General features: G+C 43.0%; 1 protein-coding gene across 3 annotated transcripts in view; it reads right to left on the bottom strand.

Moving 5' to 3' along the window:
* nlgn2a (neuroligin 2a) overlaps window positions 1-23430 on the bottom strand; it is a 242338-nt gene that overhangs the window by 150673 nt on the left and 68235 nt on the right. For all 3 annotated transcript variants that reach the window (XM_026161606.2, XM_026161610.2, XM_080299829.1), the window contains one exon: window positions 2795-3664. In XM_026161606.2, the coding sequence (XP_026017391.2) occupies window positions 2795-3302 (508 nt within the window). In that variant the 5' untranslated portion in view covers window positions 3303-3664. The remainder of the gene's footprint in view (window positions 1-2794; window positions 3665-23430) is intronic.

The following is a 23430-nucleotide window of genomic DNA, read 5'->3' as shown; positions in this document are numbered from 1 at the left end:
CCCGCGGAGCCGTAAGTGGCAATGATGGGGTGTCGAGGGCTGAGGCTGCGGTGCTGCAGTGGAGAGGCGGAAGGAATGTTTTTGAACTGCGAGGTGGGTAAAAAAAAAGAAATTGAAAGAAGTTCTGATGGACGGGCAAAGAGGGAGACTTAAAAGTGTTGGTGAGAAAGACACACACAGACACTGTCAAGCTACATCATGGAGTATTCTTTTTTTAGCCTCAATACAGATCTTTAGCAACACTTCATTCCTCTTTGGAAAGCGTCCAGTTAGCTTTCAGGTCTTATTTTCTTTTCCAAGCAAAACCCAAAATGCTTACCACTTTGTCTCTATAAAAAGGTGTTGGGAAGCTGTGCAGCTTTTACTCGAGATATAGAAATGAAAGACAAAAATGTGAAGCACAATATCCTCGGCAAGGAGAGGAAGGGAGGTGACGGGAGTCTCCACTTTTCATGTCACACCTGCCGATGAGATGGAAATCTTTCCCCCTTATTGCTCGTACACCAAATAGTCCCTAGACTGACAAAAATGTCCACAGTTTGATCTGAGTTGAGAGAAGAAAGTTCTTGACTGGAAAAAAAAAGTAAAGTCAAAAGTCACCTAATCCCTTTTCTCATAAAGCTGCTCCAGTCCTGGCCTTTTTGTTTTATAACACACAGAATTGGAGGTACCATAAAAACAGCAAAGTGGTAGTTGAAATGATTTTTGATTCTCCGTGGAGTTTTATATTGTTTCTTTTATATAAGTCCAACCCAGACGCAAGCATAATCCTAAAACTAACAGTCGTCATCTACATTATGTGCAAGGTTGGTATGAAATATTAGCTTAACTAATAACCTTTATACAACCACTCAGACTATCCCTGTAAAGAGTGACTGTTCACTAAGCCCCTCCTCTAAACAGATAAATCATCACTTCATCATCATTTGCTTCTTCAAATGTGTATTCAAAGCAAGTCAGAAGTTAGGTTAGACTGAAACACGAGTCTGAACTTAACACCAGGGCAAGCTAACAATACTGGAAGAGATATTTTTTGCTTTAACTGTATATCTATGGTGGTGTGGGGGGGCACAGATTATTGGCAGATGAAGGTGCTCCTCTTCACCTATAATTGGGCCTTCTTTGTGACTCTCAAGCAATGCTCAGCCAGTCCTCTGCTTAGTCTCTCGTCCTGAGGTCAAATGTCAACTCCACCGTCTCAGTGCAGCAGCTCATGAACCAGTTCTCTGCCTACTTGAGGTTCTGGTCTGAGTGGCTCTCCAGCTCGCACAAGATCACAAAGATCAAGGCTGCTGTAGCCGGCTGAAGTCCAAGAACATGAGGCTGAAGTCAACAGGACGACAGATTAATGTAAAATGGAGGACGCATGTGCTGAATATCAGCAGCTGAACTTTTGAACTATCTGGTCTTTAAGTCTGACGTCATTAGCCGTGTCTGGGCCCAAACTCCGCTGCAGGTCCATAAGTCAAATGAACACTGCGGCATCACTGAGAGTTAAAAACTGTCTAAATTCTTAATAAAATGATCAGCATTGCTGCTCTACCAGGTGTAACAATTTCGTTTGACATCCAGGCATCCATGAAAACAGAATTTATTAAATTTAACAGAGTTAGAAGTTAGCAGAGGGTTAGCTCGCTAGTTTCCGCCTAAACATAATATAGCATGTTCTGACTGAGAGATTTTTGAAACTAATTAAAACGTACAGCTCTGCTGTCACTTCCAACATAAATCAAGACAGAAAACTAAACAACAGTGACGTTTGCAGGGTTACTGAAGTTTGGCTAGCTGCTATATAATGATGTCCTATGTGATTGCTAGCGACACAGCTATGTTAGCATAATATAAACACAGTGAAGCTGGAGGATGAACGCTAACTTTTTTCCACTTGATAAAAGTTAACGTGAGGGTTCCCGATGGTCAGGGACAAATGCAATCGCATGGCAGGATGCTGTAAACGGACCAAACTTTAGTCAGGAGAACAACGGAGATAATCCACAATACGAGGTTAGTCATTAATATACTGCTGCATGGGCTGAGCTGTACTTACATCATAAGGTTTTAAAAACTGAACTTTGAAATTAATAGTGGTAATAAAAACCGAGAGAAGCCGACAGTGAGTGTTTTTAGGGGCTTGTTGAGATTAAATACAACAAGATATAAAGCGGTAAAACATGTTAAAAACACAGCAGCCTGATGAAACGCAGAGTAGTTTGGGCCCGGAAGCAGGATTCATACGTCATCACTTAAAGACTGAATAGGTGAGGGTACTGTTGCCTAGCAAGCAATCCTGGATCTATCAGTCAGATGGAAAAAACACACAACCAAAAAAACCAAAAAGTAGTTTCTAAAATATATTTAAGAAAACATATAAATATAAAAATATATTTAACAACGGAAAAGACTGTCTTCTACATGGAGCGGCTGTTTGTGCCTGGAGCTTTACTGACTTTACTAAAGCTACAAGCTAAAAGGTGTTGGTTGCAAACACTAAAACAATCTGTCAGTTATCCTCAATCAAACAACAAACTTCACATATAATCTTCTATTTGGCAGCCAGACAAAAAGATGAGTCGGCTTTTTCTACCAAGAACCTGATGTTGCAGACTTAAAAAACACATGTACAGCAGTAACTGTGTGCCTGCTGTGTGAGCATGGAAAGCTCAACAAGAACGGTACGGTAATAGTAACTAAAGGGTTTGGAGCTTAGTGAAAAGTCCACCTATTCCCTGTGCTAAATGTTACCTATCAAAGTCCCACATCCACCAACCCTTCATTTCACCCTGTCCCCACTCACCATCCTCCGTGGGCACGTAGACATTGAGGTAGAGGCAGTCCTCGCTCTGGTTCTGGATGTAACCGGCCGCCACGTCCAGGTTGTCTGTGAACCACACGGGTAGCATTATCTCCGGCAGTACACCATGAACATTTTGAGGGCACACAGGGGCAAAGAGGGTGGCGTTGCGGATCTCCTGCCAGGATCCCGGGGCCTCAGGTGGCTGAAAACGGCGATCGCCGATAGGCGCCGTGGCGTAGGGCACACCCAGGTACTGCTCCACAGGGCCAAGAATCTCATTGTTCAAGTCCTTCTTGATGCCTCTGAGCTTCCCATAGTTAGTGGTCACGATAGGGTGTTTAGAAGGATCCATCTTCTGGCTCGAGGCTAGACTGAAGAGCAGAATGAGGCCTAGGACGCTCATGAGGCACCAGTCTGTCATAAGGCTGAGGTGGCTTGTCCTTGACGACAAACTCCGCCGACTCTGTCTATTTATAAAGAATGGAAGGGGCTTCATGACTGAGTTCATACCGTTCAGCCACCTGCTTTTAGTCAGTTTGGGAAAACGTCTCTCTTTATAAGCAAAAGTGGATTATATCCAACAATCTGGAAGGTAAAAAACCCTTAATGACTAAAAAGGAGCTTTTTTAGAAACTCGACCAAGACTAAGGGCGCTGAATGAAGGTGAAGTGGAGGACAAGGCAGCTGCTTGGGAGAGAAGGGTCCTTTGGGCTCTGGGTGCCGGATAAAGGGGTTTGGACCTTGGAGTGGGTGCCAGGTCAGTGGTGATTCTGAGCAACGGTGATCCGAAACACTTCCCAAGCCATGGCTCTGTTGCGTTCCATACCTATTCGTCCTCAATTATCCAGATAATTGGATTGATGATGAATTCTGCAGAATGAGACAGAGAAGCAGGGGGGAGGAGGGAAGAGATTTAAGGGACGGTGATAAAGAGAGAGACAGCGGGGGCGGGGGGAGGGAGGAAGAAAAGATAAAAGAGATTAAGCTTATCTGAAACAGAAATATATTCCATTAAATGTTGTCAGTTCAACATTTTTTCACCTTCAGCTGTTGCCAAGGGACCTTTTTTCTTTTTTTTTTTCCTGAAATGAAAGATTTTCTAAATCCAGAGCCAGTGTTGTGGAGATCAAACTAACAAGGGTTCATTTTGGGAGCATTTCATGTGACGATCAACGTGTTTCACTTCACGTCGTTACATCACAAGGCTGAAAATGTTTCTCTCCAACATGGACGGAAGAACAAAAACAAACACAATGACACAAATGCAATTTCTGACATCATGTTTTTACTTCCTCTGGCGTTTGCAACATAATCCCATATATGCTCCTTGCTGAGTGCACATTTCTACATGTCTCTCTATTCATTATGTATGAAAATCCTGCTGTCCCAGTGCGACCTGCATGAGGGCACGATCCCTCCTGGCGGCCCGAGCTCAACCTGGCAGCTAGCACGCACGCATCTCTGCCGAGTTTCCACCGAACAACGCTGCCAGCGATGCCTCAATATTTCTATTAAATTCCTCGAGGCTTCAGAGGTTCTCGTGGAGGCAACACTACAGACAGTACAGTAGACAGCGTTGGTGGACGAGTAGAAGCTGGAGATTAGGGCGAGCCTTTCACTGCCCAGTAAGGTCAAATGTCAATAATGTGCGCCTGTAAGCAGCTTAGAACAGCCCAGCTGGGGCGCTCTCTGGCTATACGCAGAACACAGAGACACACTCGTAGCATTAACTGAGCCACACATGAATGAAAGCCCACATTGTGCACAGCCATTCATGTAATCTACAGCGGAAATGTGCAAATCCTCATCTAACAGATCCAGAGTCAGGAAATGCATGAGGCGAGGAGGAGATTAGGCTGCCGTTACGTTGTTGCGTGGTGTTATGTAACGGTGCGGGACACACAAGGCCCGGCAGTAAGTAACGCTGGGAGTACAGTGAGATATCTCCTCAGTGTTAGCGCACTCTTTTTCACTCTTATCGCATTTTTTTTCACACTCTCCCCTTTGCTTTATCGCCCTACCGTAATTGTCCCCTTTAAAGGCATCATTAAGGATATTATTGCATCGCCTGTACCCACCTCTGTTTTTGTTTTCTCCCCCCCACTCCCCCTTTCTCTCACACTGCCAATAAAGCCATTTAAAATGTAAAAGTATGGGATTTAAGAGGCTTGAGGCAAGACGGCAGATAATTAGAGTCTATAGGCTGATGAGCAGATAACACAAATAAGGAGGCTCATTCATGTATTAATCGTTTCTTATGTACAACAAGCTCTTGGAGAGGATATATTCGGGCTTTTGGGGAAATGCATGGTGAAAAAAAAAGTTAAAAAAGAGAGAGCAGTAATTGCGAGCGGGCCTGTAGCGCCTCTAATCTCTCCTTGTTTTTGTTTGTTCCCGCGCGTGCACACTAAATATATTGCCGCCTGCCTTTGTTCGTCTCCGAGTGGACTTTGTTGTTCTGCCCACGCCCCCCCGTGTGTGCGTCGGGGTGTGTATCTGCTCGCTGAGAAGCGGGCAGCACGACGCGCGCTCTAATTAAACCACGGAGAGTCTGGGACGAGCCCTTCACCCACACACCCAACAATCAAAAATAACCATCTACACTGCTGTTAAACTTTCATCCTCCAACGTACATAAAAGAGACGGGCGAAGAGACGAGTGTCGGAGGGGAAGGGAAAAAAAGAAAAAGGAGCAGGGATGACGAGAGAGCCAAACTGGAGATGAAAGGTGAGAATAAAGATGGAGAGGAAACAGGTCCTGTTAATGAAAAGCTTCTCTGTGGTCAGCAGAGGCCCTTCAAGAGGCCTCGAGTCAAAGTGACACAAGGAGGAGAGATTCTCAGGGACGTGATGAGCCCAGGAAGGGGGACAACTGGACTCCTTTTTGCCCAAAACTTGCACCTCGTGACACATGTATGTCAGAATTCCTGGCCAAGCTCCTGGCAGACACGAGTATGCCTGCGGGGACCGCCAGAATTTTGTGGTGCATCTGAGTGTTTAATTGCTAATTGGCTCAATTAGAGGGTTTAATTGGTCCAGCTCTGCCATGAGCAGTGGGAAAGCTTAAGTGATTGATGAAGCAGAGAAAGAGAGAATGGGGGTGGTCTGGGGAGAGGACGGTTCAGCATGTCAACAGAGCCACACACAAGATATTCATGGGAATGTGTGTCTGGAATTTTGGCGCCACTGGCGCACGCACGCTATCATACTCACAGACGCAGATTTAAATGAACAGGTTCTCCCAGAATACTGTACTTCTCTGTATGCATGCAACACTATCTCACACTCACACACAGATGCACACTCATCCAAGATTCATGTCATCAGCAGAATGTTTTCCTCAACTCCCAGGAGGCAGTGAGACTGAGGGAGACTGCACAGGCCACTCCGTGGCAGACTGTCAGTGGGAAACTCATCTTCCCCTGCACTTCTTTTTCATCTCCTACTTATTTCTAATTTAAATGAGAAAGGCAAATGATGCTGCAATTCAAAAAAAGAAAAAAAAGATTTTCAATTCTAAACCAGTCTTTACCGCAAGATACTTTGTTACAGGTCTGTGTCATTCTGAATCATCGAAGATGAGCAGCACAAAAAAAACATGCGAATCAATTGCATCCCAGCGTTTTCCACAGTTAAGGATTTTTCTACTGGATGCACATGTGGGCCTTTTGTTGAGCAGTAATACAGGAAGAGAAATGTCTGGCATCAAGCTCCAGAGCATGTTTTCCAGGGCTGAAAGCATGACGCCAGTGTGGAAGCTGCACTTCCTGGAGTGGCCATTTGAGGCTGGCACCAAAAGTGAGTCACTCCCCATATACTGTACTCACATGTACAAATGGCCTATTAAAAAGCATGTTTACAACCTGTTAGGAAAAACGTGTTTGTGGTGTTGATGGTGAAATTATATGACAAAATATGGCCATAAATAACTGTGCTGCACACACTAACACTCAATAAGACACCCTATCATCCAAATGTGGTTCCTTCTGGTTCTTGAAAATGAAGATGGTGACAGGTAATCCTAACCCTAACGACAAGTCTTCAAAATATGGACTCCTGACACCAGCAAACGGCAGCATAGTGTCCATCTTTGCCACACAGTCTGTGATTACAACCTTCCAGCCTCACTGCGACCTTTACACCACTGTGCCACACATTCATCAACTGAGCAGGCTTGAGCAAATCAGGATCACAGCTATTGGAAAGATCCGGCCACTCAAACACTTTCATTTGACCTATACGTCTGTAAGTGATATCATTTTGCTGCTTAATCTGTTGATGTGAAATGATGCCTGCCTGGTACGAGGTTCAAATAGATGTAGTTGTCATTAGGCCAACAGCTATAACAATAACAAATATCACCATTACTCCGTGCAGTCGATATCACTTCGGCTACAAAAGAAATGAATGCCTCAAAGAAGAGAAAACTGAGCAGTGAATGGTGAGCATATATGCATATAATAGACGACTAAATGCTTCTAAGCAAGGTGGAGAAGAAAGCGGAGTGACTGATCTGACAGGAGCAGCTGCCGAGGAGAATATCAGATAGATATTATCCAACATCTAAGCTAAAAGAACTTAAAAGGAAAAGGAAAAAAACAACAGCTAACGTCTCAACTGGCACACTTAGAAAGCAATGAACGATGCAGATGTAAGAAAACTATTTAAATGTGTTTATAAGACGACAAATCACAGGAACAAACTGACAAGTCAAGAATGTATGTTCACTAAAGATTAAAGAAATGTGAAATATCCCGTATAACAGAGCATCTGATATTTGGATTGGTTATTGGTCCATACCTAGACAGCTGATCGTTGACAGCAGTCCCATCCATAGGAACTATCTTTATAATTCAATTCTATGTTATTCTGTTTTACAGTTAGCAGATTGGAGGTATTCCACAAGTGGGACACCTAGAAAATCTTTATTTTTATGTTTGGATTAGTTTTTGTTTGTTTGTTTGTTTTTTTAACAGAACACCAACTTTTTTCAATTCAATTCAAGTCTATTTGTATTGTAAGGTAACAACCCTATACAATAATGCAATAATACGATGTTCAGTTGAGCTGAAACAACTGACACAGATTGAGAAAAATTTTTTCCTTGTAGATTTTTTCCTCACTGCTTCCTCACTTTCAACTCCCCCATGGTGGTTCCCACGCCTGGATGAGAAAGGAGGAGGGTTGGCTGGCAACCCTATCCCACAAAACCCAAAAATATTGACAAGAGAACATCAAGGAAGCTTGAATTTGGAATAACGACCTTCAACCCAAGGCCCAAAGCACGCCATTCAGTAAAAGTCAGGAGTTTTTGGAAACTACAGGACCAAAAATCCTTCCTCCAACCAGGATTAAAATACATGGAAAGTCCAAACCATGTATCAAACTGGAAGGGCTTACTAAATTGCTAAAGCAATGCAAAATTACAGCCTTGCATTAATAGGGACCAGCGAGACTAGGTGCATTCAATCAGGACAGAGCAGAACAGGGGTGGGCAACTCCAGGCCTCGAGAGCCGGTGTCCTGCAGGTTTTAGATGTGTCCTTGATCCAACGCAGCTTATTTAAATGGCTAAATTACCTCCTCAAGATGTCTGGAAGTTCTCCAGAGGCCTGGTAATGAACTGATCATTTGATTCAGGTGTGCTGACCCAGGGTGAGATCTAAAACCTGCAGGACACCGGCTCTCAAGGCCTGGAGTTCCCCACCCCTGGAATAGACTGATAAGTAATGAGACATGAAGAAGATGATGCCTCTCGCATGGAAGTAGTTGTGCTAATATTATCTAAAAGTAGAGAAAGGCACTACTAAGTTGGAAGGTTCATGGTGCATGGCTCATTACAGCAACATTCTGATTAAGCAAGACCAAGATCAAGATGCATGACCTGTGGGAAAAAGCGAATAAAAGGTCTGTAAAGAAAGAGATAGGAAGAAAAAGATGGAGGTGGATAGCCCATACACTGAGGAAACCAGGCAACACCATCACCAGACAAGACCTGATGTGGAACCGAAGGCAGGACAAGGAATAGATGGCAAAAAGGTGCAAAAACAGGAAAGCTATGGATCGGAAGAAATGAAGGCATAAGTGACGTGAAAGCGCCACGAAGACGACAAGAACTGTGAGGTCAGATGATGATTCTCGATGATACTGTGTGAGTGCCATCAATCGTCTATTGAGGTTGCAGCAGGAACGCTGTTCAACACCATTCAACAGAACGCTCAATTAACTTTGCCTTTGTCCTGAGAGAGAACTTAATTTCCACCAGGTATTTATACAAGGGTAGGTGTATTTTGCAATGGTTGGAAAAAGTCAATCATCTGTGAGGTAGCTAGCAACAAATGCATCACCGCTTTAAGAAAAATATCCCCCCGATGAGGACAGAAGAAAGAGTAAAACAAATAAAGCCTCTCCATGTGAAAGAAGTGATCTTTCTTTTCAGTAACAGAAAGTTCTGTGAGCCACCACCCCACCTTCCTTCCATGACTAATGACTGTGAGGTGGTGTTTTGAAGCAAGTGAAGTCTTGGATTTAGTGTAGAAATAGTTCCAATACAAGACTAAAAGCCATGTTCTGAAAATCTGTCATTGACAAAACTAATAAAGACTCTGCACAGACAATTAGATTTTATCCGATTTTGCAAGTGTTCTTTTTATTGTTTTGTTCTCTCCAACATGTTTGAACAATTTTCTCTCTGACTAATTACTATAAGTCTCAGCGGGGATCGCATTCCACAAACTGTGTTTTATTTTGCCTATCTCTGCTTCAAAACTGACACCACACTTTGATGTTGGTGCCATGAGGGGTGGGGGAGTTGCTTCGCTGCACACATTCAGGGAAGAATTACTTAAGTGCTTATGTTTTCAACAGCAAGTCTACTTTTGTTATCTTTAATTACAGGGAGGAGTGTTCAGCACCACTTTTATGACAGAGACTTCCCCCAATTAACCTGCTGTTAATCTTCCACGTGTAGGTCATGTCTCTGCTCGTGGAGACTGAAGCGCGATCAGTAAGTGTGATTGAAATTACACCATGCTTAACAGGAATAAATTGTTCTCCTTTACAGTTTCTAAAGCAGGGTGAAGAATTGATTAAGATTAGTCATGGATGTAACTGACTCATCTACACATCAAAAAGGAAATGTTTGTGTGTACTCGATCTGTGTATACGTTGTTCCTCATGAATTATTTAATCATTATATAGCTTTTGATCATTTGAGAACAAATGTCTGATGAGGGTGTGTGGCATGGTGGTTAGCACTGTTGCTTCACTTTCACCATCAGTTCAATTCCACCATCAGGCCAGGACCTTTCTGTGTGGAGTTTAAGTGGGTTCTCTCCAGGTACTCTGGCTTCCTCCCACAGTCCCAAGACATGCAGTTAGTCAGGATACGTTAATTGGAAACACTAAATTGCTGATAGGTGTGAATGTGGGAGTGAATGTGAGTGCGATTGGCTCCTACTATGTATTAGTCCTGTGACAGACTGGCGACCTGTCCAGGGTGTATCCTCTCACCCTAAGACAGCTGGGATAGTCTCCAGTGCCCCCCGCGACCAAGAAAAGGATAAGCGGAAGAAAATCGATGGATGTCTGATGAGATCTAAAATTGTTCAAGTAACCAGCCAAACAAGGACAAGAGACTATCTAGGTTTAATCCAAAATATGGTAGAGACAAACAGAAGGGCAATCCAAAGATTGCCAGAGGAACCACGATCAAATAAAAGCATCAAGCACCATCGGCGCAATTCATAAATACCAATACCAAAACGATGCTTTTAGATAACTAAACTTGCCAACAAAAATGTAAAACTTTTAATTTTCATTCAAATATATCAAAGTTCCTAAATTACTTTTGTGAGATTATTATACTATCTTAAGCCACCTTATACTTCTAATCAAAGAACTGTTGAATCATTATATGGCTATAGGCCACATTATGCCTTGGATTAATCATTACACTGTTTTATGATGCATTATACTGCTGAGTTATAAGAAATGCTGTTTGTTTAGAATCATGGCCTTCCTTTTCTGATTACAAAGAGAACAGAACATACCGTAGAGGTTTTCTGCTCAATCTCATCAAGAGGAAATAAAACAGAAAATCAAGGCTGTCACTTAGGCGCCGTAAGAGAGAAAGAATGTGGATTCTTAGTGTGGAGGGAGGCCGAAGCTATAAGAATGTGAGAAACGGTCAGACACTTCGTGATCTGGTAGACACCCTCCTGTCCACATCTCCCATCTGGACGTTTATGCTCAAAGTGTTGTATGGAATAAGGAGAATTGTATGGAATAAAGAGATTGTTGATTAAGCATTTGTACACCGAGTGTTGTTCTTCCTTCAGCCCGAAGATCAAACAATTGGGATATTTAACAAGACATCAACATTCATATCAGAACTTTAGCTAAATAAAACAGCCTTATGAACAAGAACAAACCTTAAAAAAAACTGAACCAAAACAGGTCCACAAGATTAGCAGCAAAACTATTTAACCCTTTACACATAAGTGTATTTGAAAAATAAAGCTTTCATTGGACTCTACCAAATGCTGTTAAAAGTACAGTCTTACTCTTTGCATAGGAATGAAGAGGGTAAATAAGAGCTAGGTGCTGCTACTCAATGCACTTTATTAATTGATTATGAGCAAATGTGAGCACCTTTTATGCCAGTTTGTTAACACAATGCTGCAATCTTCCCAGTAGTGGATATCCCAGCAATTTAATCTCAGATCTGACTATGCAATCCTCAGACAGTTAGCAAAAAATCCAAGAGCTACATCTCAGACTCTACAGACCTCAGTTAGTATTTAAATATTGGAGTTCATGAGAGTACGATGAGAAAAAGTCTAAACAAGTTGAATCTGAACAAACCGGAAGACTTCTGGACTAATGTGCTTTGGATAAACGAGCCCAAAGTGGAGATCGTCGGCCGTAATAAATGTTTGTGTTTGGCCACACGGAAACACAGCATATCAGGGCAAACAAACACGTCATATGAACATTTAAGCACGTTGGTGGAAGGGTGGTAATTTGGGCTTGTTTTGTGGCCACAGGACTTGGGCACCTTGCACTCAATGAGTCGAAAATTGGATCATGCAACAAAACAACGGCTGAAAAAGAAAAGAATCAAGGTGTTGCAATGGCCCATTGAAACCTCCGCCTGACAGGAATGCTGTGGAGGAACCCTAAGAGAACTATGCATAAACGAATGATTGCAAACATCTATGAACGGAATCAACGTTTGAAAGAAGAGTGGGCCAGAATTCATGCACGGTGATGCGAGAGACTTCTTGGGTCTGAGAAATGTAATTATGAGATGGTCAGTAAAAGGCTCTGTGTGGACGTCGCCCTTCAGGACTTCAAAAAATAGAAATGACTGCTTATGGCTGATGTCTGCAGTTGTCTTTGTCCGCAATCAACTATAATCACTGCTTTCAGCATCAAGTGCCTTTGACCAGTTTCTGATGCAGACACTATCCAGTCCACAATATTTCTCCTTCTAGGAAGCTTCTCTAATTCTCCTGCTTTGTTAAATCTAGAGACCACAGCCTCACAATCACATCCATCACCGTTTTGCCACATACCTTACCAAGCACAATCCAAATCCCATTAAAACCAATTCCACCCAATTCTACTCGAATACAGCTGCAGAATCGCCCACCACTGCCTTCCCTGTAATTGCCTACCAACTCTAGCTCCGTGTTGTGTTTCCAGTCAGTCTGTCAGTACACTCACCAGACTCAACTTAATGACAGATAATAAACCGACTTTGCTGTGCCAAGGGTACTGGCTATTAGCTGGAATTCAGGGAGTGAAGTTTTTGTAAGAGGTCAAAAGGAGTCACTGTTTTAAAATTGTTTTGTGGTTATAAAGAAAAAATATGAAGTGACTGGGAGAGAAATGGAGACAAATCAAAGTAGGCCTATAACACACAAATGAAAAATCGCATACACTACATTTACCTTGTCAATGTGCAGCCAAGTCAAGCCCACGCACACAAATGCATCGCGCTCGTTATCATGTCAACCCTGACAGCCTCTGAATCAGCACAACTCATTTGTTTTCACATTTGCTAATTAACACATCAAGGCTGTGACAGGAAAATTGGATATTGAAACGCCAATGTATCCCTGTGACTGTGTGCATGGGTATAATACACGGTTATCAGTGCATATACCTTGAGAAAAAAACATATGCTGCTGTTTGTAGTTTATCTGTGTATCTGCAGCCCTGGTGTGTGTTTTATCTGCACCATGCGAGTTTGACGTGTTGATTGCAAGGTAATTGCGAGGGCACGGTAGAGTGGATGCTGAGTGGCTGAACAGAAAAGTGCCGTTTCATCTCAGCAGATGCCACATTAATACCAATAGATGGGGTGGACATGTATGTGTGTTTCTGTATGTTTGCCATCCTGCTGACAGCCTTTCTGTGAGCTCCTTAATGGCAAAACCCGAATGGCAGGTAAGCGTTTGCTCACACTTCTTCCTGTCAATCCCTTATCATTTTTTTATTACCTTCCTTTCTCCCAAAAAGAATCAAATTCAAAGCACGCTGTAAGCTAAGAGTGTTAAGCACACTGATCAACTAAATTAACAGCAGCTAAATGGGAAAACTATTACAGCAAACAAGGAAATGATTTTTTTTTTCAGCTCATGGAGACGCCAAGGCTTTGATGTCTACATAAAACAGTAAAGTTATTTTTCTTCTGCCATGCTCACCATTCCTCACATGATGCTGGTGGAACTAGACAATCATTCCATCATGCAGGTGATCTTTCTGCTAATCAATGAATAAGTCAATAAAATGAAACAACTATTCGCTAAATCCACGTTTAGGTTCAAATGTTGGCTTTAAATAAAGAAAACCAGATTATTCTCATCTATTTGGATCTTTAAACACTCTTTCACCAGTGTAACCAGACGTTAACCACCATAGCTGATAATGACTGGCTAGCTCACGCAACATGATTGTCATGGCTGATTAGCACTTTCCAAAGATGCTTCACAGCATGTGTGCATGCATAATGCTTACACCAGCAACAAAGATTTGTGGATTTACATTACATTGCAAAACCAAAAATATTTTCTTATAAACTAAAGAAACCAGTTTACTGTTTTAATTCAATGTTTCTAGCTTAAAACAATGTTCATTGTCCTTCCTCCCCACCGTATACTCTTTATTTACTTCCTACAGAGACTAGGCTTGTCTGACAGTGGGGGGAAAAAATGGGCTGATAGACTGCCAACTGCAAAACAATGGGAGGATGCGGTTAAGATGAAAGAAAGGAGGGCTAGACAGAGGAGGTAGCGAGTGTGTGGGCTGATGGTAAACTTGTTGACAGTAAATGTATGCACAAATGCATCCGTGGTGGGCAGAAAAGTGTGCATCTGTGAAGGAGGGGGTGTCAGGGATGCAGACCAGTGAAGCGCAAAATTGGAAACAATGTGTCTGCAAGAGTTAAAAGCAAATATTTACAGGGCTTTTAATTTGCATCGGGAGCACCGAGTTTCCGGCGTGGGTCAGCGCGTCTACGGTGGAGCCAGCGAACACAGAGGGGCATGGCTGGTAATTAGACAGACAGTGGTAGATTAATCACAGGCTGGGAGCTCAACCTCGCAGCCACACACACTTTCACGAGCTATCTGCGGCAGCCCCATCATTTAGTCTGGCTCGTCCACTAAAATACTCTGGATGTTTTCCTCTCGCCCAGAGAGGATGAGTGTATCGAGCTTTGACGAGTGTACCTTATTCTCCACAATTTTTCAAGCACATGAACTTGTAGGGAGTCACTGCCCTGCCGTCTTGCTCTGATTACTTGCTGCTCCCTCTCCCTCTGTCGCCTTAATAAATCACCAGCTATAAATCTACCCCTCCCCTTGCTTAAGGACAGCTCCTGAGCCGCTCAATTCCCCCTGCTGGCTCTCCAATGGGAGCATCCAGGAGAGGCAGAGGACGATGTGGTCCTGCCCCTGGGGGAAGAGCTCATCTGTAGGCTGGAGGACACGGCTGGAGCTCAGCAAAACGTCAGAGCGAGGGGGAGACATAGTAGTTGGCTAAGGGTGCCACCATTAAACGCGTACCCTATATCATAAATATTTTACCGTCCACTAAGTGGTTTTGACCTTGGATTGGAGTGCTGTAGGTTATACCACAGTATGGGAGAAACATGACCAGAGTTTTAAAAGTTTTAAAAGTTAGTGGTAATTAAACTGGGCTGAAATGGGTCTTCTTAAAAGCGCTTGTGTACGTGACTAAAAACCTACCACATACCACCGTTGGACACCGCACTCTACAAGTAGTAGAGCACCATCAAACATTTCTATGTGCATTATTCATGAGAAGGTCTGATGTGAGCAGAAGTTAATAAATACATTTATAATAAAGTGATTTTATTCAAAAAAACCTCATTTTATATAAAAAATGCTTTCGAAATAACTGCAGCAATAAAACTTTAAAGGCTCACAAACTCTCCTCCATCAATTTCTTTTTTACAGTGACGTGGTCGGTAAAGGTCTAGTCACGTCAACATTTAAAATATTAACATTTTTCCATCCCTCAGTGGAAATGACTGATTACAGATTCTCTCTTAAGATAGAAGTGAATCTGTGAAGTTCAACTTTGATTAATTTTGACACCCCCTGTCATCCTCTCTTGACAGTTTTAACCTTTGACCAGAGGGAGAGCCAAAGTGTCAAAAACTAAAAAGGTTATACAAGCTTTTTATCCGCTAGTGTAAATACATCTTTGCTATGTGAAATTATCACATTAGGTCCTAAGTAAATAAATTACACATTTCAGGAAATTCGTCATACGGAAAAAATGGAGTAAACAGCATCACAGAGAAAAGTAAAAATCTTCACAAAACCTGTTTTCTCTGATTAGCATCAACACGAATGCAACAGCAGTGTTAGCTAACACTGCTAACATTGCTGCAACAGCAATGTTAGCAGTTTGTTAGCAGTAACATCACTTCAACAAGCTTGTCCCTTCGTCACAAACTTTAGCAGATGGTTAACATTAATATGGAAAGCAAAACATGGCGGCAAGGGTGTGATATTTAAATTCCAATCTGGGAACCTTTTGGCTAGCTTGCTAACTTAGCATCTGTTGGAAATAGCCACATTTTAGGGTTTTTGATATATCATTTGACCCTATATTGCTTCCTCTGGCAAAACGAATAAAAACAGTTCTTTGATGAAGGAAAAAAAAAATTATATAAAAGGGAAACTTGGGTCAGTGAAACCCTTTACACATGTCCCTTAAAAGGGCATTTGGATAAACTGCATGAGCAATTAATTTTTAACTTGGTGAGGGCGATGCCAGCACAGTTTATGAGAAAAAAATATGTTGCTAAAGAGAAATGAAAGGTAAAGCAACAGAGGCAGGATGGTACAAAGTACCGTTCCCCAAACAAAGCTAAAGCTGATGAATGTCAGCTGTAGCTTCCAGCTGCTCACTTGACAAGCAGAAAAGCACTTGGACTTTGTTTACAGTCTGACAGGGACTTGAGACCTGGGACAGATAAAAGTTTTCCATTAAAATATTGACTTAGAGGATTAGGCAGGTAGAAGAAGTTGTGCAAATTGAAATAAACCTGCAATTTTCCAACTGAGAACCCATCGTGGCTCTAGAGAAAAGAGATATTAAGCTGTCAACAGACTAATGAAATGCTTAATCTGAATTTGTAGGGTGTAATGCAGCATACATGGATTATGCTGTTAAATTCATACTTACTTCTAATGCGATCCATCTTCCAGAAGTTATTTTGGTTATTCGGTGATATAAAAAATGACTGGGGCATTTATGAAATGATTGAAAAAAGAGAAAACTAAACTTAGGAGGGGCTATGGGACTTATTTCCAGAAGTACTCCAAATTTTTAATTGCCACAGAAGCCGTTAATACACTGCTCTCTACCACAAACACTTGCAAATCAAATAACATGTCTACAAAAACCAAAGTCAGAAGAGAATATAACCCACTTATTAAAGCGATGTCACTTTAATGGTTTAAAGTTTTCTCCACTTGCAAATAGCAAGTCAAATTATGAAATGAAGCAGGTTTGCACAGTGATACTGCTCGGTGTGTGGGCAGAAAATACTTAGTGTAAGTAAGTACATTTTAAAAACACGCACAAATTAAGTTAAATCTAATAATCCCGGGTAAATGTGAATAAAATGGAAAGCAAAACAATTAAATTTTATTAATGTAATTGTGCAGCTATAAAAACATAAAAAGCGGACTTAGGTTTGAATATTTTAGCATCATACAGATGCAATAAGTTGTCGGGTGCAGAAAGCACACAATACTGTGTGAATGGAAATAGGCCCCTTAAGTAGACATAACTGGGGTAAAGTGTATGTTAATGGGTATTCTTGTATTGTAAGCAGTAAAAACAAAAGGTAGAGATTACAGCGTGCGTGTCGCGCTGTATAAGCCGTTTTATTACAGCAGGAAGTGTAGCACTGCAGCTACATTCACATTACAGATTCTCGGCCCTGAGACCGTTATTAAAGCAGGACTGAAGCGGCCAGATGAGGACATGAAACTGAGATATTAAGTCACACTCATTTGACTCGTAATGACCGTTGAGTGAGAGCGATACGCATGCCGCCGAACGCCACAGAGAGCGTGAGACAGAGCGGAAGAGGGAGGCTTTGGAGAGCTGCCATCCTGATCTAGTTGTCCCTGACAGATGGCCGGTGAGACACACGAGCAGCTGATGCGTATGACTGTCTGCTTCCCAAAGAGGGTGCAACAACAATCGACACCTCCCTCACTACCTGTTCCTCCACCCGGTCTATTTTGGTCTTTAATTAATTCAATTTATTGCAGTGCAGGAGTTTGTTGATGCAGGTTTCTAAAGCCAAGGAGAGGGTGAGGGATAAATATCAAAAGAAAGGGCACGCGGAGAATGAGCCTTAGATGATAATCAGCTTTATTAATAACAAGCTGCAGCATCTAAACACTTCTGCCTCTCTCTCCCAAATCTTTCCCCCTCTTCTCCTCTCCTCTCCTGGCTATTAATATGAGCAATGAATATTCATCTAAGGCTTCAATCTATAGCTGAGCTCATGTGGAAAAACTGTTTGTTTTATAACTGCAGGAGGAATATTTGCTCATAAATATGCTTTACATGATCAGCACAATAATATTGCTTTTTTATGCATATGGTATTCTTGACATGTTGCGTGCTCAAGCAGCTGCATGAATAACTGATTGAAAAACAACAAGCTCTCCTAATGAACACATTCAGACTGCGACACAAAGAGGCCAGAACACACAGAGATCCATAATGTGATTGCTGATGTATAGATTTTCTCGCACACCCCATCTGTTATTGTTACCACGCCTGTCAATATTTCTCTTCTTTGCCCGTCACAAAGGGGGGTTTTTATAAAATAAAAAAAAATAGCGTCAGATGCGTCTTTAGAGATTCTTGGTTCTTTTGGAAACAAAACGGCTCCTTATTCCTGACAGAAGTCAACAAAACGTTCTCATTTCGAGTGCGTACCCGCCAATTATGTCAGCTGAAACGAGTAGCTGTTACTAAAAGACTTTATCACTGTTGCCAGATCAAGCGGTTCTCTGGCATTACAAAAACTTCCAATAAATCCAGTCCAAATAATCAGATTTTCCTCCAAACAGAAATGAGCGGAATCTTTTTAAAATCATAAATGGCTGACCGATAAAAATGAAATGTCACTTTGAAGATTTTCTTTTGTTAAATTGTTCAAACTGTGGGGTTTATTGTCTGTTTTTAGGCTGCCTATTCCTGCGTTAATGACGATCACATGCTGTTGTACTGATCATTGTTCTTTTTCACTTGGAAACAGGAAAAATATTTAAAAGAAAAAAATCAAACTGTTACAATGTTTCAGATTTTACAGCCTAGGGTGGAACTAGAACTATTGCCCAAGACTATTTGGCACACAGACTGGAGCAGCCAGGAAATGAACCAGTAGATGATCTGCTCTACCTGAGCTACCATCTTAACTACAGACACCCTAGTTTATACCAAGAATACCATGACTCTGCCCAGTGGCAGCATTCCTAACCTGTTGCATCACCTTTGGTCTGGACACTGTGGAATAGCGTTAGCACTCCAGTGCCCAGAGGAGAGTCCACAGACAAACTTGAAAGGGAAACCAGTCAAATTCAAGTCAGCTACATATATATATATATATATATATATATATATATATATATATATATATATATATATATATATATATATATATATATATATGTTTTGCTGTTTTCTGGGGAGACATGTGAAACTTTTCATTCCCACCTCACATGGTAACAACTTTAAGGACAAACATACTAGCGTGCAAGGTGAAGGTGCCGTACTTTTCATCAATGTCGACCTCACCAATCTCCCAGGTGAGATATCAGGCTTTATATGCAAGGCTCTACCACAAAGGAAATTATATAGATGTGGGTATGACAAGGAGAAAAATCTCCTCCAATGTGCTAATAAAGTGCAAAAAATGTCCAATAAGGCAAGAATCATTCTTACATTTAGCCTTTGGAGGAACTCTGGACTAAATTAGTCAACTAAACATGTCACGTGTGCAGACATGATAATATCCATGTTACATACTTTTACTTTTAGTTCACCCTGATCCAAAAACAGAACCTGAAACTAAAGCTTGTCATGCCATTTCCTGTTGGACCATCCAGGCTTGGGGTGTATTTATCTAGGCTGCATGTGAGTAGCTGGTGGAGGAAGTCTGGGACTGAATACCTGCAGCTCTGAATGACAGAATAAGGTTTGCTGATTTGGACTGGCAGCCGCAAACAGAGAGACTTGCGGCATCTCTTCAGCTACTGTGGGGTTCGCTGGCGAAACGAGCTCTTGCAAAAAGTTTCACTCTGTTCTCTGCCTGCCTTCCACGCCTCCCTCCGCTGTTGCTCGCTTCTCAGCCGACACTTTTCTCCCTCTTGGAATCCATCTCAGACAGTTTGTCTTTCCCCTCTTCACCGCCTCTGCCTTTCTCTCTCTTCTAATCTGTTCCCTCCCTTTCCCTCTGCCTCTTTTCTTCATCCCTCCTCCTCCTGCCGCTACTGTACTTCAATCCGTATGTGCGAGTCTGAGACATGTTTGAGGTGTCTCGTCAGCGCGGCGGAGCACAGTGGGAAACTGAATGGCACTGCCGCCTCCCTCGTCTCGCTATCACTCGTCTCTCTTTCTATCTGTGCATCTGAGGAATCGGGAGCCTTTTGCCCCTCGGCGCCCGAGGAAATAATGAGGTGCCAACGGAGAGTCACAGCTCCACCGCTAAACAGCGAGTGCAAAAACCCAGCGAAGATTGTGGCACAAGGAAGACGAGGCCTGAGAAACTCGTTCCACTTGGTGCTCGGGGCTCGGGGGGCGAGATCACGCTCGATCCTTAGCAGCATGCCGCTGCGCAGTGCCAGCGGTGAGGCTGTGTGCCCGCCAACTCTTTTGTTTCCCTCAGAGTTGTTCCCACCTCCGGGATCCACGCTCCACTGTTCACGTGCAACAACTGGAGCAATTACAAGCGCAGCGATTGCACACGAGTGTCCGTGTGTGTTTGTAATTCGTTAAGCTCCGACATATCCACCCAGAGAGGGGAGGAGGAAAAAGTAGGTTATTCTGTTTTTCTTCTCCCTTCCTTCCCCCCAGTCTCCCAGTGTGGCTGCCTCTCACTCCTCCTTTTCCTTTCCCTCCTCAGTGAATAGGAGGATGATAAAAAATGAATAAGACACCGCGGCTTGTTTGATCCTCTCTTGCAACCCGTGCCGTAATTTGAAAGGGGTGGGAGAGGAGGACGAGGATGAGGATGAGGACGAGCATGGAGGTAAACCTGCTTTTTAAAAAGATGACACAAATTTTGCCTCCACCAGGCCTCGCCTGCATCTCGCTCGACATCCCTTTTAAAATGGTCTCGTGTCTTTTCTTCTTCTGTTTAAAAAAAAAATCTTTCCTTTGCAGCCAGCTTCCTTTGTTTGCCTTCTTTTTGGCCCGCGCTCGCTCTCTTCTGTCCCCATGGGTGCAGTTTTCAACAAGATATATTCCATGCTCAATACTCATCTACTTTTCTCCTAAATCTTGCTGCCTGTGTGTGTGTGTGTGTGTGTGTGTGTGTGTGTGTGTGTGTGTGTGTGTGTGTGTGTGTGTGTGTGTGTGTGTGTGTGTGTGTGTGTGTGTATTGTGAGTCCCTTTTTAGTGTGTGGGCAGACAGCAGCAGCCCTCTGACCACAAGGAGAGGACAAATCCCCTGCTCATAAACCCATAATCTTTATAGCTCCCGACATGAATAATTGCCCCTTCAGGCCAACAGTAGGCGCTACCAATGACTATAAAGTGTGCGTCTCATATTCAATTGCATAGTTTAAATTGACAACTTAATTTAACAGCTAAATCATTTAAAGTAAAACCTAAGATAAAGCAGTCGTTCTAACCTCGGACCATATGCTGGTCTGAAAGACTTGAGACCAATGTAAGACCCGGCAGCGCTGCAGGCTCAGCTGTCGCTGCAAAAAAACAAAAGCAAGGCCGTGTGCTTTCCGAGACACCGACGCGAGCGACAGCAGCCACACGGAGCAGTTTGAAACGCCAAATGACACCACTGAAGTCGGGGAGTGATCCTGGATTATGGCCGCCAGCCGCTCAGAGGCTCTGTAATTAATTACAGCGGCCAATAATAATTAAAGCCGGGCACCGTCGAGCGGAATGCAGAAAAACTGGCGGTCGATCTGGTGTCTGTCTGCGGCCTCTGAGCCCCGTGGGCGCTTCCAGGCCACGCTAGCACCTGCTCACCAACTGCAGCAGCTAACAGATTTCAGTCTGTGTGTAGGGGTGTTGGCAGGGGAGTTGGGTGACACGGACTGTTAAGAAAGGGAGGGGAGAAGGGCACGGCACGCTCTGAAAGGGTGGCTGATTCACAACAATGTGCCGGCATGAGCCACTCAGACTTACTGGACTGTGGAGCTGCGATTCATCTGCTTTATTTAGATGTAGCTGCGGAGCTTAGCGGCCGAACGTGTGCGCGAACCGGTGTGTGTACTAACTGTGCGCACACGGGGGCTGGAATGTCGACTTTATTGTGCTGGCATGATGTGGTCTTAATTTACTTGTTCTTGCACAGAGAGCGTGCGAGTACACAAGCACACAACACACGCCGAGCAAACGCAATGCATTAAATATGAGTGTTCAAGCTGCGCATGCTGGCGTTTTAGGTACCCACAGAGATGTGTGTGCATGTGTGTGTGCTGCAGGGTAGAAATATCTTAAAGCAGACCTTATTTTCTGGGACACAGTAAATAAGGATTGTTGTGATATGTAAAGGGACTGGTTGCCCAACGATACTTTTGCATACAAATCCAACTCGAGTAGAACCCTAGAATAGTTTTCTGCTTTTAGTGGATTGTTGGACAACATAATGCATTAATTTTTGTATTTATTATCTCTTGAGTATCTCGTCCATCTGAATATGAGATAAATTGATAGGTTACGATACCCTGCCTACACCTGCACACCCTTCTGTTTATTCTTGTTATTCCATCTGTACAGTTAATTATATGAAAGGCCCATTAGCTCAGCAGCACATCTGCCTGTAACCTGTAAACCTGTCACAGTAAGGCAGTATGTTTTTAAAGCATATTTGTATTTGTTATTTCTGAACGCTTGTAGGTGGTGGTTGTTGTTGTTTGTGCTCTCGCATCAGTTTTTTTGTGGGTTTTTTTGGGGAGGCTGATCATAATTGGTATTATTCAAACCGCAGTCGGGCAATCACCAATCAGAATACTGAAGATAAAAGTGTTTGTCCAAGTGTATTAATGGCACACCACTCAAATATAGAAGTTGTTGATATGAGTATTAAATGCACTTCGAGCAGACATGGGCTGACTCATCGATGGCTCACCACTCAGACTCAGACACGCTGCCTTGATGCCGGCGACCTCTACTTTGCATACAGAGGTCGTTAACTGAGTCTGAGATGTTTCCTGCAATCCGTGCAAATGAGATGTTCACTGTTGCCCCACTTTCCTCACCAGGAAATCCCACATGTGATTTGTTTACATCTGGTCCAAAAAACCTTTTAGCATCACTTGCCTACATTAGGAAGGACAGCCTGGCTTAGCCCCACCCCCCTGAAACCAAGCTCCCCCTGTCTATAAATGTACCTTTCACACCTCGTGCCAAACGGAGGCAATTGCCAAAATCTGCAGCACTAATCACACCACATTAAAACACTCTCCTTAACGCCTCCCCACTCTTTTGCCCGCCTCTCTTACTCTCTCTCCCTCTTTTTGCGTCTCGGTGGGCGATTTCCCTCACGTCCCACCCGTCGGGCCGAGCTCACCGGCATCTGGCAAGCTTGCTTGAAGGCACATGGAGCACTCGTTTGCATATCGCTCGCCTGATGTGCTCGCAGTCGCAAGGGTGTTCATTTGTTTGCCAAACTAGGAGTTTTATTTCCCGCTTTTCTCTTTTTTTGCATTAGAATTTGCTTTCAGTGGCAGTGGTGGAGCCAGAGAGAGGGGAAGAGAGAGGGCGACCTGGCCACGTTTGGAACATTTGGTTCGTGCTGTGAACACTATTGCGCAATAATGTAATTCAGATAGTGCTGGGCAGCATGGTCTTTCCTAACAAACACTGTCCGTGTGTGTGT

The sequence above is a fragment of the Astatotilapia calliptera genome, chromosome 3, assembly GCF_964374335.1.
Source record: "Astatotilapia calliptera chromosome 3, fAstCal68.1, whole genome shotgun sequence".
In the NCBI taxonomy this organism is placed as follows: Eukaryota; Metazoa; Chordata; class Actinopteri; order Cichliformes; family Cichlidae; genus Astatotilapia; species Astatotilapia calliptera.
Note: the sequence above shows the minus strand (reverse complement) of the source record. Positions and strands in the feature narration are given on the sequence as shown.